This window comes from Mytilus galloprovincialis, chromosome 9 (assembly GCF_965363235.1).
Source record: "Mytilus galloprovincialis chromosome 9, xbMytGall1.hap1.1, whole genome shotgun sequence".
NCBI classification, from domain to species: Eukaryota; Metazoa; Mollusca; class Bivalvia; order Mytilida; family Mytilidae; genus Mytilus; species Mytilus galloprovincialis.
This window is the reverse complement of record NC_134846.1, coordinates 39343679-39360766: the sequence shown is the minus strand read 5'-3', so window position 1 is coordinate 39360766 and position 17088 is coordinate 39343679. Positions and strand designations below refer to the sequence as shown.

Genomic DNA, 17088 nt, shown 5'->3' with positions numbered 1-17088 from the left:
GAGAAAAGGAGGAGGAGTAGCCATATGTATAAACACGCACAAAAGTAATTTCATAGCTACCAGTACCCCAGTTTTGGATGACAAAGACTACGAAAGTGTTGGAATCAACATACAAACTGACAGCAATCATAATTTCAACATAGTCACACCATATATCCCACCTGAGGAAATTGAACAAATGGAAAAACTGAGTAAGAACATAGAAAATTATACCTCAGCAAGAAAACCAAATTTAGTTGTAATGGGAGACTTAAATGCCAAAAGCCTAGAATGGAACAACGATAAATCCAACAAAGCAGGAGAGATTATTGAAAACTGCATGACAAAAACTGGTATGTTATGTAGAAATGATGGACAACCAACAAGACGAAATACAAAAAGCGTTATAGATTTGGTATTGATAACTCCTGGTATAAACAACAAAGTAAAGGAATGTACAACACTAGCACATGAAGATGTCAGATCAGACCATATCTGTGTCGTCCTAGAAGTAGATGTCTGTAAAACACAAACAACAACAAAGGAAAAAAAGCAAGTATGGCAGTTGAACAAGGTTGATTGGAACAACTGGAAAGAGCAATCCGAAAAAAACATGTCTGAATGGCTTACCAACAGTTCATCCAGCAATGACGTAGATGAAGTTTATCAATCCCTTAAAGAAACAATCGACAGAACAATGACAGAGGTTATTAAAAAGAGGGAGGTTAAGAAAAAAACAAATACAAAGCCTCCATGGTGGAACATAGAAGTCAGTCAGGCAAAAAAGGATCTAAACTATAAACAAAAGCAGTACAAAAAAAGAAACATCACTCAACATAAGATAGCTCTTGAAAATGCAGAAGATAGATTCGAGCTCCAGAAAGAAAAGGCAATGGAGGAGTGGAACTCTAAGCTCATTGAAAGATTCAACTCTTCAAGAAATTCAAGAGAAATATGGACAACTTATAAAAAGATGACCAAAAAGAAGGACTGCAACACAATACTCCCACTGATTGCTGAAGGTAACGCACCAGCCTTTTCTGAGGAGGAAAAATGTACTATTTTACAAGACACTTTCTTTAAAGGCGGACACCTGAGGACAGATGAATATGACGATACATTCTATAAAGAAACAATGGAAGAGTATGAAAACATATGCAATATGGAAGATAAAATACAAACAACAAAACACAAGTTGGACTATGAAATTACATCTGATGAAGTAGAAGATGCCATCTTTGCACTTGAAATAGGCAAATCACCTGGAGCAGACGACCACTTCCCAGAATTATTTGAATTTGCTGGACCAAATTTCATAGAAGCAATGAGAGTTATGATCAACCTGTCATGGAACAATGGGAAACTCCCTACAGAATGGAAAACTGCCAATGTCAAATTCCTTCGCAAACAAGGAAAGACCAACTACTATTCCCCGTCATTTTATAGACCAATCAGCCTCACTAGTGTCATGTGTAAAATAACAGAGAGGATAATCCTAAACCGACTTGCAGCTTTTATAGAGGGAATGCAAACTTACCAAGAACTACCACTTCAATGACAAGGAAAATGTCATTGCAATTATGCCAGAGTAACCTGATAGTCCGTCTTGTCAAGTGGTAGCTTTTCAAAAATGTATTTCAAAATTGCATCCTAAATGCAACAGGTTATGTCAAAGACCACTGGGATCCTTTTATGAAGATTCTGCTTCTTACTACTGTAATTCTCCTGTTGGTCGTGACACTTTGGCGCAATTTATAAATAAGTTAAGTAAACTTTGTTCATTATCACAAGTTTACACAACTCATTCAATCCGAGCGACCGGTGTAACTATTCTAACAGAAAACAGGTACTTTGCTGATGCTCAAATCATGTCTTCACTTGACACAAAAGTGTGTTGAGTTTTGCATTATTCCAAAGAACTTCCGACAAGGCAAAATTTTAAATGGGACAAAGGATTGATGCTTTAATGAATGGAAGATGCCTTACCTGCCCCAAATTAATAATTAACATTACCTTCGCCTGTTCAACCGTTAGCACTACCCACTCCGGCTAGATTCTCAACAATGGAGTCCACTTCACAAGTAACGCAAATGACAGAGTTTAGAAATCAACTCTATGGTGTAAACGTGTAAAATGTATGTTATGTATTTTTTCTAAGGATGAAAGCGAATTCAAATTTATGGAGTCTACACACGGGTTGTATCATACATGTATTATAATAAATGATATACAAGTGTGTAGCAGTATATCTCTATTTATAGGGTAGGGGCATTTCGGTTAAAAGCTCAGTAGAGCATATGTTTGTTTGTACTATCTACTGATTCTAAATAATGAATATTTGTTTATTTATTGTCCTCATATGAAACTAGTGGTTGGTGAAAATAATGATTATCCAATTCTTGAACCAATGCATGTATATATCATAAACTTAGTCCTCTGTGGACGATTTTACCATTTTTTACGCAAATGTATCGTATAATCGTCAATTTTTTTTTCTCTCTGTCTGTTATGATTTGACAAATATGGCTGCTCATTAAATGTCGTGTTTAGAAGCCGAAGTTTACCGATTGTCACCTTATAGTAAACAAATAACAAAAAGCATGGGTATTGAGCACGTGTTTAACATGTATAATCAGATAATTGTTTATTTTAATGACAGATCCATGCGTATTGCGATCATCGGATTTTTACGAGGAGGTTCACGCTCAGGTCACTATGCATACGGAAAATATGTTGGCGAATTGCTTCCTGGAAGCAAGCAATTAAAAATAAGTAAACTTCTTTTAAATGTGGACAAATTAAAGAATTTTCCTCTGAAAAAAGTATATGTACAGAAGTTGTATAATGAAAACTATTCATTTAGTTATAAAAAAACATATGCATATTTTTTTTTAATTTGAGGTTTCTTATGACTTCAACATTGAGTTAAAAGATGTACTTATTTATACATATAGTTAATCGATCGAAGACAAGATAAATATTAACGGTTAATATATTATTATCTAGATATCAATAATAATGTTTTATTGAGTCGGGAATACATTGTGTTATGTTTAAATGTCGCTATTGTAAACGGACAGAAAGTCATAAATTGGATAGGACAAAAAGTCACACATAATTTTATTAGAATTTTAAATACATAAGAAAGATTTCTTGAAAACGTTTTGTTTAATTGCATACACATGTATTAATTTCATAGTTTCTGCTAAAATTCATAACCCTTGAGTAATGAAAGTTCGTCAAATTTGATGCTCGCAAAGTTATGCATGTGGTAAAGGCTTTGTTAATTGGAGAAGGCTGTACGCTGATCTATAGTTGTTAATTCGTGTGTCATTTTGGTCTTTTGTGGAGATTTGTGTATGTGGAATCACACCACATCTATATAAAGCATAGATTTAGTTAGACAAATTATTATCTTAACAATTATATTTTTCATCTTTATTTTTTAAGAATAAATTTTGTTTATAAAATTGTCTTTTTTGAAACATTTCTAGAAAAAACTTTAATATTTTGAAAATAAGTATTTCTTATTGTAAAACAAACAAAGATTACTCTCAAAACTGAATTTGAATATTTGTTTGTGACATTCGTCACTTTGAAGGCCTGTGTTTGGACCTGAAATAACACAAGTATTATATTATTACATTAAGTCCAAGAACTATGGGATAATCATACATACTAATATTGATTATCAATTTAATTTACTGATCGATCGGTGACAGTTGTCAGGGTAACTCTCACATAGGTTATTTGACTTATCTGACGGATCCTATGGGTCACCGATCACTCATCGATCAGTCAAACATCCGTCACCGATCATTCACCGATCAGTCAAGTTCACGTCAAACAGTAACGCCTAAGGGTGCAAGTACTGTATATTCCATTGGGACAAATTTTACATTTTCCATTTTAAAGTTAATTCTATTTAATTTCTACATAATTCTTTAACATAAAATTAAACTGAATTACTTCTATCTCATTACCTAAATAGGTCTTTTTCTGGATGCTAGGACCAGGAAAGGAGGAGATACTAAATGATAAATTTACATTTAACGTTTGTCGTTTATGAATGATCCAATTGTCCATCTATCTACAGTACCAAAACATTCGATTATGAAAACATGAAAAACGTGGTTCGTCCCGCGAAACATGGTGGTTTGACAACATCGGCCGTGGACAATATTGACAACTACAAGAGTTTAACTATGGCTAACGAATCGTTTCTAATACGACAATTTCAATATTTCAGCATATTCTTAGTCTTGACAAATTCGTCATAAACTTTTGCTTTGATGTATATGCATGCGTTTTATACTAACATGTACTTCTAATAATAGCCGTTTAATGGTCATGCACTCTGTCAATTGTCTTACATGTACCAGAAATACATTTATGACAACATGGTATAATTACACAATATTGCAACATTATCCTTGCATGGTATAAATAAATTAACACAATGATATAGAAATGACTTGAAACAGACAATAATGAAATCATGAAATATGTCTGGACAGCATTCAAAGCATGTAGAGCCAGACAAAAAGTAAAATCACAAAAAAAAATGAACTCCTAGAAAAATTCAAAACTAAAATTCCTTAATCAAATGGCAAAATCAAATTAAAGACAAAACACATCAAATGATTGGACAACAACTGTCATATTCCTTGACATTTTTTTTTTACGTCGATAATATATTTTATTGCACTCTTTTAGCAATTTACTTAGTGTACAGCATTGCACTAAGTATCCCTGATACATTAGGTATTAGGTATCCAGGGAGAATATCTAATAAAAGTAAATTGATGTTACATTACAATATTACAATATTTTAAATGATTTCATGTTTACCGGAGAATTTCACTTCCGTCCGATAGTGGTTTTTAATATTAGATAAATGTGCATTTATTTGCCATCATCATCTTTGTGATTTGGATAAATTTAATTCATAATACTTAGACAATTTGTCTAATTTAAAAGGTAAGTTGACCATAATTTTCGTGATGTTTTGAATCATAATCAAAGTTTTAACTTATTTGAAAACTATGGTATTTTAGACTAACATCATATATCTAAACTACCCAGGTAAACATGATTATACACAACATTAGAGTGTACAACACAAAGTTGTCAAAATCAAAATAAAATAAATAGTAAATGAAGAAGACAAAAAAAAAGTGTGTATTAAACAATATTGAATAATATATTTATGTATTTTCATTTTTTTTAACATGTGTTAGATGTTAAAGTACATTATTGTCACCTGACATGCTCAAGTCATGTGAATTAATAATTTGGTTATGTGACCTCAGGGATATTTATTATTATTTATGATCATTTATGTAGTTTAGGGTTTTTATGATCAATTTGCTGTTTTTTCTTTTAATTACATTATTGACTTCAACTATATATTTTATTTCTGCCTTGAATATTTTAAAGATATCTATTTTTGTTCTCTTTGAGTCAGAGATGTAATATGATTTGTAGATAGAAAAAAATATTACAGTCCAAAGGAAGTTAATTTCATAGTAAGCTTCATCATTTATTTTATATCCTACTATAAGATTTTCCATATTAAAAATGCTTTCATTGAAACCTATAAATTTAAGAAGGTTCAATATTTTTGATATAAAATCACTGTTGTAACTGCAAGAAAAATAAAAATGTTCATAATCTTCTTTTATACTGCAATGATTACATTTATTATCTGTGAGTTTTTTCCATTTTACTAATAAGTCATTGCATGGAAGTATATAGTGAATTAATTTCCATCTAAACATTTTCAGTTTATTGTCATTTAAGTAGTTGAAAATGAAGTTGAAACAATTTTCTAGTTTGAAGTAAAGGTTTTTGGCAAACAATTTTCCCCACATTATAACTCCTATAGGTTTGTCTGGTTTGTTTCCATTTATAATAATGTTATAAATTTGTTTTGTGCTCATTTTAGAATTAATTTCTTTATTAAGCATGATTTTTAGGCTATTTATAGTTTTATGAATATTAACTTTAGTTTTAGTTGAATTATCTTGATTTATTATGGTAAGCCATTGATTTGGTATTGCTTTTTTAATGCAGGATATCTGCCTGATCCAATCTTGTTTATTTTTTAGTTTAGAAAGTATATATGTTTCTGAAATTTGACCTCTATCATCTATGATATCATTTATGAAAAACAAATTGCTTTTTACCCACTCTTCAAAAAATAAACATTTTCCATTTAGTCTGATAAAATTATTTCCCCATATAAATTGTTTTCTTATTTGTAGAAAGTCATGTGGGTATGATGACCCACCTCCTTTAACACTAATCCAAGTTTTAATTAATTCTTGGTAAAATTCTGGAACACTGTTGAAAATTGTTTTATCTAGATCATTTATATTTTTTAGATTCATTAGAAATATGATCAAATTATTACCAAATTTATTTAAATAAAATCTTGGTATAACTGTCCAATTGTCCATTTCGGTATTAAATAATTTTGTTATCCAGCCTATGTGTATGGATTTTATAAAAATGTCAATGTCTATCATTTTAAGTCCTCCTTTTTTGTACTCTGCTGTAAGATTTGATCTTTTAATTTTATCTCTTTTACCATTCCATATAAAATTATATATGAGGGTTTTAAATTTTTGTAGCAAATCTTTTGGTATTACAGTATTTGATGCTATATATGTTAGGTTTGGTAGAATTAAAGATTTAGTTACTACTATTCTCCCTAGTATACTTAGTTTTCTTTTCTTCCAATTTGCTATTATTTTTTCACATTTCAATATTTGTTTTTCAATATTAAGATTTTGACATTCTGATTTATTGTGTCCAAAATAAATTCCCAAACTTTTGATAGGTTTATTACTCCAATTGATATCTTCATATTTTTCTTTGCAGTGCTTTAATTTGCCAAGCCATATTCCTTCAGTTTTAGTTCTATTAAGTTTAAGGCCAGAGAAGTCACCAAATGTTTTAATTAAATTTAATGCAGCTGTAATGTCCTGTTTAGAATGTAGGAACAGAGTAGTATCGTCTGCTAGTTGACATATTTTTAGGGTATTAGTGCTGCTTTCTAGCTTAATTTCTAATCCTTTAATATTTTTATTTTCTCTAATTTTTATAGCCATTATTTCTACAGCAAGAACAAAAAGTAACGAAGACAACGGACAGCCTTGTTTAATACCACGGAATGCTTTAAAGCGACTTGAAACCCAGCCATTATTAGTTATACATCCCTTAATATCTGAATACATTAGTTGAATCCATTTTAAAAAACTTTCTGTAAAACCAAATTTTTTGAGTGTTTCATACATAAAGATCCACTCTAGAGAGTCAAAAGCTTTGCTAAAATCTAAAAATAAGACAGCTCCATCTGTTTTGAGATTTTCTGAATAGTCAATAGCATCTTGTATCTGTCTAATGTTGAAACCAATGTACCTATTTTTAATGTATCCTTTTTGATCTGAATGTACCAGTTTATGAAGTAGTGGTTTAAGTCTTTGCGCTAAGGCATATGCCAGAAGTTTAACATCATAATTTAAAAGTGTTATAGGTCGATAATTATCAAGGGACAATGGGTCGGGTTTTTTTTGTAAATGAGTGATATAACGCCTATTTTTTGTGTGTTGGACAATTGTCCTTTAGTATAGCAATAGTTAAATGTTGATACAATTAAAGTTTTCAATTCTACCCAAAACTTTCTGTAAAATTCAACATTTAGTCCATCCAATCCTTGGGCACGGTTTAGTTTCATTTTAAATATAGCTTCTGTGCATTCTTCTTCAGTTATTTCTCCTTCGCAAGCATCACTTTCACTTTCACTTAATTTTTTATGTTTTTTAATATCTTTTAAATAATTGTGTGTTTCTTGTAAGTTTGGATTTGTTGACGTGTATAAATCTTTATAATATTTTACTTCAAGGTTTAATATTTTTTCATGATCCCTAGTTATCTCCCCTTTTTCATCATATAGTTGTGTTATTGTTTTTCTGCTTTGTCTAGATTTCTCAAGACCTAAAAAATAAGCTGAATTTTTTTCACCCTCTTCCACCCATTTTGCTCTAGCTCTAATTTGATTACCCTTTATTTTTTCATAGTAAAGCTTTCCTAATTTTTCTTCTGTATATTCTATTGTTTGCAATAAACTTGTTTTAGTTCTATTATTGTTTTCTGTATCAGCCAGGATATTAAGTATTTGTAAGTCTTTTTCTATTTTATATTATCTCTTTTTTCCTTAGCTTTAGATTTGCAATAATTAATTGAAATATCTCTTACCTCAGTTTTAAAGTTATCCCATAGTAGGTCGAGATCAGGATAATTTATACTTTTAGTTTTATAAATAGTTATCAAATTAGAAATTGTTTTCACATAGTCCTCATTATCTAATATACTGCTATTCAATTTCCAGTATCCCCTGCCTTTAGGACCTCTATTTATATCTATTTTTAATGAAACACAATTATGATCAGTATGTTGCAGAACTATAGGTCTTATGTCGCATGAAGTGGAGTTTTTGTAAACTTCAGGTCCTATTAAAAAATAGTCAATTCTTGTTGCTTCAGATCTATCTTTTCTGCACCAAGTGAACTGCGTTTTATGTTTGTTTTTCTCTCTCCAAACATCTATAACTTTTAATGATTTGATTAATTTGTTGAGGTTACAGACTGTTTTTTTTATTTTTTTCCTTGACATTTTCTTATATACAAATGTTCATCGGAATTTCTATATCAGTCTGCATTGACTAATGTTACAAAAAAAGATTAAAAACTGTCACAACGATTCGAGTTTCCATTAACATAGTCCAGCAATGAGTATTTTTTCTAAGACATGTATCAACTATTGTCTGCATCAATTGTTTTTTTTTTATTTTTGCTTCTGTAAAATCTACGAAAGCCGATAAGGGCCATTAAAAAAAAAATTATGTCGTAATTACGACATAGCATGTCGTTATTTCGACATAACAACATCGCTATGTTGTAATTTCAAATACATGTCGTTAAAACGACATCGCTATGTCGTAATAACGACATCGCTATATATAAAAGAATATATATTATGATTGCAAAGAGACTAAATGACATAGAAATTAACAACTATAGGTCATCACAATGCCCCCAATAATTAGAAAAGCCCCCGTATAGTCAGCATAAAAGAGGAAGGAAAGATACCAGAGGGAGGGTCCCCAGAATACTGTGTAACAGACAGTGTTATTAATTAATTATTAATTCCCTTGGTAAAACTCCAAATTTCATATTTAATGTATTTAATTGTTAAATAATTTACATGAAGCTTAATAAGTATATATTTGTTAATTGTATAGCTTTTGCTATTTGAATTCATTGGTTAAACATATTTATTTATATTGTAAAGTTTAATATTTGCATCGTCGCAAAATCTTTGGTTACCTTCTTTGGATACCTTCAGTGAGAAAGTTATATATTTTATAGATCCAATTAAAGTTTGAGGACGAGCATTTAAAAGTTTATCATCTCATAATAAATAAGCGCCTACTACATGGCTACTTGTAATAATGAAATAAGGGTGAATTGAAATTGATTATGACGATTGCTTGATTGCTATTTTTCTACTTTCAAACGATGGGCACCATGTGCCTACAACCCCTAGGATATAAAACAGAATATTTGAAATTTCATCCGCAAAACAAAATAAAAATGTTAAAAAAACACAAACCAATATTAATACAAATTCAATATATATTTTAAATTATGTTTTTACAGCTCTTGATCATTTACTAAGTAATATCTAGTATATTTGAGAATTAAAATAAAAAAGCTATGTAAAAAAAACGGATGTGCAACGTTACATTTATGAAAAACTATTTTAACTCTTATGTATAGTGATCATATTTCTTATTCTCTGATCTTCTTGATTCTTAGCAGGAACAACGACATGTGTCGGTTCTTTGTGGCGTTAAAGCCATTATTTTGCCAAATTTCATTTGACTCGGTTGCTGCATATTAAGCTGGAATAAGAAAATGTCCAACGACGTTTTTCGTTAACTCAACGACTGAAAGTGAATTTTATAAGTAGATATAGCAGAAAATGAATAAAAAGAGTAAGACAATAATAATATCTAACAAAAGTACAAATATTTGCCTCATGTGAGTTCAAATATTGCTGATCCAATAAAATCGTCTCTACACAGTCGTTTTTCAAACGGTAGCCATTTTTTCCAAGTTGATATTCCTTTTTTCAAAGCAGTTAACGCGTATTTTTTATAATTGATCAAAACAAAAGTTAGATACACGAAGGGTAAAAAATGCCAAGATTCTTTTCTTATTAACTACATATTTGGGTCTTAAAGGAATAAAATGCTTCCACACATTAGAAAACGGTAGCCAATTTGTCCAAACGTCGGAAAACGTCTAAAATCCTAAAGACGCTAATTTCCGACGTTACATGTGCTAAAGTTTCAATTAAATGATCATGATAATTAAAACAAATCGTGTTATGAAATTTGGAAAAAGAGGTTGATGATTGCTGCCGAAAAAAAAGAATAGTGCATGTTGCTATAGACTCCGCCCGGCAACATAGGTTCGACACAGGTTAAATTTTGCAATTTTTATTAATCGTTTATAGCTTTTAACGATTTATTTAAAAGAATTGGGAAACGGGGAAAAATACCATTACATGAACTTCGTCCAACTTTTGCAAAGACAAATTGGAGACATCAAGACAGTCCTGTAAATGTAAAATGCGAATTGAGATTTATGTTACGGAAGTACTCCGAAATATATCATTTAAAGTCGTAACTTCAGTAAGATGCAATCACAAATATTAAAAGTCTTAATACTAGTTCACGGAATGTTTTACTTCGCGATTTGTCCTGCTATTCATGTTATAACTGTCGTGATGAAAGTAATTTCTGTACTAGCGAAGCCGGAACTTTTCGTCAATATAAACTTGTGCATGAAATGGAGGTAATTGAAAGACGAATCCTAAACAGCGACGAAACCCGTTTCATCGAATTAATAAAAACTCGGGATTATATTTGCCGTTTTCGCGGACGATCCAGAAGTAGATAACTATATTTTAAAATGTATATCAGAAGTTAAACACTATAGATGACTTGGGAAATAATTCTCAGGCCACGGTCCAAGTTATTGAAGGAGTGTATTTCGACAACTTATGTGCAAGGGAACATTTAATTCTTTTCAAAAACCAAGAGTAAAATTGGTCGATTGACTTGCAGAGTGTCAGATATATTTGTATTGGGGTTGAATTAAGATATAGAAGTTTTACAATGACAGATGGTATGCAGAAGGCGGATCCAGGATTTTGCAAAGGAGGGGGGGGGGGCGAAGTTTTTAAAATTCGGCGAGAGGAGCGAGGCAAAAAAATTTGGGCACCTTTTTTTGGCTAAAAAACATAAAATAAGTGTAAAATGCACTTTTTAAACGGTTCGTGACGTGGGCATGTATATTTTATAGTTGCTGTTAAGTGTAAGGGTTGGACATTTTTGATGTTGTATTCTCCCCATAAATTGTCTATCATAAAATGATAGTATGGGTCAAAAGCTATAAACTGATATATTTGATGCGGGTCAGTAAAAAATAAACATGGAAAATTCTCGATTGTTGTTAAGTTAGCATATTAAACTCACAGATTTCTTGTTGTAAACAAGATACACTCCGTGCTATTCGATGAATTTTACAATACGAACGACACGAGTTCAAAAAGACAAACAAGCAATTTTGATTGATATGTTTTACCCAACAACATTGAAAATTAACCAAAGGCTACGAATGAGTCTGATATGACAACGAATTTATGAATGACGGTCGACAAATGGAGACATAAAGGCCACACCCAGCAGGCAGGTTGCAGTCTGATCTTGATAAAAGTATTCAATATATCAGTTCATGCAAACCCCCGTCCCCAAAAAATACGCCCGTTTTTTATTCATTATGTTCATTTAATGCTATATTATGCTGTAGAAAATTTCATTTCATTCATTTTCTACTTACCACCTGAGAAATATACATATGGATATTACTTTCCTTACCAGTCCAGACTTCGCAATTAAAATAAAACATCTAGATGACGGAGATACTTCCAACCGGAACTACGTCACCTACATGCTTTACTCTACCTGTACCCCAGTTTTATTTTTTGCGCCGAAGAGTTCAGACGTTAAAAAATATTTTCAAAGTTATTTTATTATATAAGTTTAAGATAATGAGAAGTGAAGGCTCGGATGCCTATGTTGAGGAAGACACTTCTTCTGTGTTAGAGGATAATTCAATGGCCTCCGACAAAGTCACTTCCGCTCCCGGGAAGAAAGGTAAGAAACGTACTTCTTCTCGTAGCAAGAAAGACAATTTATCAGACTTAGAAAGTCGTATGATAGCAAGAATTGAACAACAGGACAAGCAAGTCAATTCTATGAATGATAAAATGGGTAAATTATTAGATTTACTTCAAGACAAGCGTACTGACACCGGAAATGAAGTTCCAAGGTCAGAACATGAGTATCAAAATACGGTCACAGTCGAGGCATTTAGTGCTGCTCGCAGACCTCTTATCCCGTTGAATAGTGCTATTAATGAGCACCAAAATAGCGGTGATGATATTGATACACTATCTGTTCGAATTTCGGATTCGGAACGTCAAAATAGTGGCTTTTTATTCAGTGCAGAGGGCTCTGAGAATTCTAGAAATTCTGATCATGAAGATGTCAATACTTGTGACAGTAGATCAGTGTTAGTTAAATCTGGTGAACATGACAGGTTCCAGAAATATTTTGGTAACAGAAATGAGAAATCTTGTGAAACAGAGAAGCAAGATAATTCTGTGAGTCATACACTAGGTGACAAGTTTGGTCTAGATGCTTATACTTCGTTAAAGACTGAGAAAACAGGTTTAGTGTTAGAACAAAACCAAATTGATGTTTTACGTGGTTCTTGGAGATCAGAGACTCCTCACAAAATCACTAGTTATAAGGAAAATTATAGACTAAGTTTCCCAATAGATACAAGTTGTCAAGAATACTTTAATGTACCGACAATGGACAATACAGTAGAAAGTTTACTGATGAAAAGATATGGGCCAAAGGCTGCTTTTGGCAGAGTCCCAAGTTTATTTACTAAGAACTTAAAGTCACTTGAAAGGTTAGCTTATCAGGGTCAAGTTGCGGCCCGCATGGGATTGATCACGACTTGTTATTTGCAACAAGCAAGTGGAAATTTATTGGATAATTTAACATCTGATTCGCCAAATTTAGATAGTGCAATTCAGAATGTAAGAGACATTTTTGCTTTGTCAACCAAAAGTTTAGATCAGACGGCGAGAACTGGAGCTTTTCACCACATGATACGTCGTCGTGCTACCATGTATGATACAGGTCTAAATGAACTTAGAGACTATGCTAATACAATTGTGACTTTACCATTAACAGCAGATGGTATATTTGGTTCACAGTTTGATACCAAGATGAAAGAGAAAACTGACAGAAATAAACAATTAGCTGAAGTTTTACCTGATAATAGAAGAGTTACACTTGGTTCACAGTTGGGTAAAAGAAAACCAACGGCTACAGTTACTTCAGAGTCAACATTTGTAAAAAAGCCTAAATTTGACAGTAACTTTAAGATACCAAAGAAGAACTTTGGGGAGTTCAAGTCATCTGGTAAACAGACACAAGCTACCAAACCATGGGTAAGTTCTTTCTCTAATGTGAAGAAAAAGTATAGTTCCTGACGCCAAAAATCTAATGTTGTTGCCTCAGATACCAGTGGGAGGGAGGTTAAAACATTTTATTCAGGAATGGGAATCAATAACAGACGATCAATGGGTACTGAAAACTTTACAAGAGGGTTTGAAATTAGAATTTCAAGAAACTCCTCACCTGACAGGTATAAAACACACTTCTGTCAATGCGAGGAATCTACCTATTATTTTAGCAGAGGTAGAAGATTTAATAGAAAAAAATGCAATAGAGATTGTACCTCAAGCAGAGATACATCAAGGTTTTTACAGTACACTTTTTCTGGTTCCCAAGAAAACAGGCGATTTAAGACCTGTGATAAACTTGAAACCTCTCAACCAGTATCTGAGGAAGCAACATTTCAAAATGGACACTTTAACAAAAGTCTTGAATCTAGTAAAGCCCCAAGACTGGGCGTTGTCTCTCGATCTGAAAGATGCATATCTCCATATTCCAGTTCACAAAACACACAGAAAATTTCTACGTTTTTGCATACAAGGCAAATGTTACCAATTTGTAGCTCTGTGTTTCGGTCCTTCTCAAGCACCTCGAGTGTTCACAAAAATAGTTACTGTAGTAGCAGCTCATCTGAGAATCCAAAACATACGCCTAGCAACTTATTTGGACGATTGGTTGCTAGTGAATGCTCAAGAGAAAATGCTAATTTCAGACAGAGAGAAAACACTCAATCTTCTGATAAATTTGGGATTTATAGTAAACCTTCAAAAATCTTCTCTTATCCCATCACAAGAGATCACTTACATAGGGGCATTATTCAATTTCAAGAAGGAGATAGTTTCTCCAACTATGGAAAGAATTTTAAAGTTAGAAATGTTAGTGATAAGCATAATGAAGGGACACAATACAGCAAGAGATTATCTAATGTTGTTGGGTTTGATAGCGTCTTGCATAGAATTGATCCCCAATGCACGCCTTTATATGAGGCCTATCCAATTACATCTACTTCATTTCTGGAAACCATCCACCAGAGATCTTACTTATCAAATTCCATTTACTCAACACCTAAAAGATCATTTGAATTGGTGGTTGGACAGAGCAAACACTACCAAGGGCAAATCATTACACCAGTGGTCGGCAACCCTCACAATAACAACAGATGCTTCAAAGACAGGGTTTGGGGGTCACATGAACAATCAGATTTTTCAAGGTTTTTGGTCGGTTCAAGAACAGAAACAACACATAAATCTCTTGGAATTGGAAGCTGTAATTCGAACAGTACAACATTTCCTACCACAATTACAAAATCAAAATGTGCTACTCAAATGCGACAACACAACAGTCGTTCAATATGTAAACAAACAGGGGGGCACCAAGTCCATACACCTTTGTTACAAGACATGGTGTCTAATGAGAATGGCTATTCAGAACAATCTGACATTCAGAGCAGCTCACATAGCGGGGAAATTAAACGTTCTTGCAGATCATCTGTCTCGAAACAAAATACAACCCACAGAGTGGACACTGAACAATCAGATAGTTCAATCAGTGTTTGCAATGTGGGGAGAACCAACAATAGATTTGTTTGCCTCAGTACACAATCACAAGAGACCAGTGTTTTGTGCTTGGATACCTCATCCCAGTGCTCTAGCAGTAGACGCTCTGTCGATATCATGGGAAAAAATGTGGGCATATGCATTTCCACCAATATGTCTAATTCCAAAAGTACTAAAACACATGAGTCAATTCAATTGTCGACTAATTCTGATAGCTCCAATGTGGCCAAGAAGACATTGGTACACAGAGCTTCTTCAAAAATCAGTAGCAAGTCCAATAAAACTACCAATAAGGCAAAATCTTCTTTATCAACCAAAAACAAACATTTACCATCCAAATCCCGAAGTGTTCACGCTAACAGCCTGGCTGCTCTCCACAAAAATTTCAGAAATAAGGGATTTTCAAGAGAAACTAGAAAGCTTCTCAGAGCATCATGGAGATCTGGCACACAGCAAGACTATGCTTGTAAATTCAAAAGATTTCATAGTTGGTGTAGTGAACGGGAAAAAGATCCCTATGCAGCTACTTTAGCAGAATGTGCAGATTTTTTATCTCATTTGTACACTTCAGGTTTACAATACCGTACTATAGCAGGTTATAGGTCAATGTTATCGTCATTGCTATCTCCAATAGATAATGTTCCAATTGGGCAACATCCCTATATTATTAGACTACTTAGAGGGGTTTTCAATTCTAGACCGCCTAAAGTAAATTTAGTCCCAGAATGGGATTTACAAAAAGTGTTGGACATGTTGCAAAAGTCTCCTTTTGAACCTTTATTGAAAGCTGATATTAAATGCTTAACTTATAAAGTGGTTTTTCTTACAGCAATCACAACGTACAGGAGGTGCTCAGACTTACAAGCATTGAGGATAGGAGAGGGGTTTGTGAATGTTCAGAAGAAAGGACTTGTTTTCTTGAGACCAGGTTTATCAAAACAAGATAGACCAAATCATTATGGAACTAAAATTTTTGTGCCTTACTTTGAACACAATAAAAAATTGGATCCTAAAAGAGCCATTGCGATTTATTTGAAACGTACAGAAGAAACAAGGAAAGATGAAGGAAAACTTTTCTTGTCAACGGTTAAACCATTCAAACCGGTTACATCACAAACAATTTCTAGATGGTTAGTGAATACCATAAAAATGGCATATGAAAATACAGATTTTAAAGTTAAAGCTCACAGTACGAGAGCAATTGGACCTTCATGGGCCTTATTTAATGGGGCTAGTATGAAGAGTATTTTAGAGTCCGCTGACTGGTCTACTGATACAACTTTCATCAAGTTTTATTTGAGAAATGTAGATGTTAAGGTTTTATCCTGATGTGTATATAACAGATTGTTTTTAAAATCATCAAAAAGACTGATATATTTTTAACTGTAATGTGCAGTTCGAAAAAAAAAAAAAAAAAAAAGATAAAAAGACTAAAGAAAAGAAGAAAAAAATAAAGACATTGTAAATATTGTATAGTGTACAGAAGAATGTTTTTAAAAATGAACAAGTGGTATAAAGTAAAGATTATGCCCAGGATGAAGAGACGCAGAGCCATAGAAAATTACCCTACCACCAGAGAGGTAAGGCTTTGTAATCTATCCGTATGTATATTTCTCAGGTGGTAAGTAGAAAATGAATGAAATGAAATTCTAAATTTGTTTTCAAATTCAGATTTTATGAATGAAGTTTTCTACTTACCACCTGATAATTACCCACCCAACCTCCCCACATAATTTTCTATAGTAGTAATAAGGTTACTGAAAAAATAGAAAAAAACAAAACTGGGGTACAGGTAGAGTAAAGCATGTAGGTGACGTAGTTCCGGTTGGAAGTATCTCCGTCATCTAGATGTTTTATTTTAATTGCGAAGTCTGGACTGGT

General features: G+C 32.6%; 1 protein-coding gene across 1 annotated transcript; it reads left to right on the top strand.

The window, feature by feature from the left end:
* Positions 1–12004: 12004 nt before the first annotated feature.
* On the top strand, positions 12005–16787 carry LOC143044977 (uncharacterized). Its single transcript, XM_076217254.1, has 2 exons — positions 12005–13644; positions 16037–16787. The coding sequence occupies exons 1-2, from the start codon at positions 12028–12030 to the stop codon at positions 16076–16078; spliced, it is 1659 nt and encodes a 552-aa protein (XP_076073369.1). The 5' UTR covers positions 12005–12027; the 3' UTR covers positions 16079–16787.
* The last annotated feature ends 301 nt before the right edge of the window (positions 16788–17088 follow it).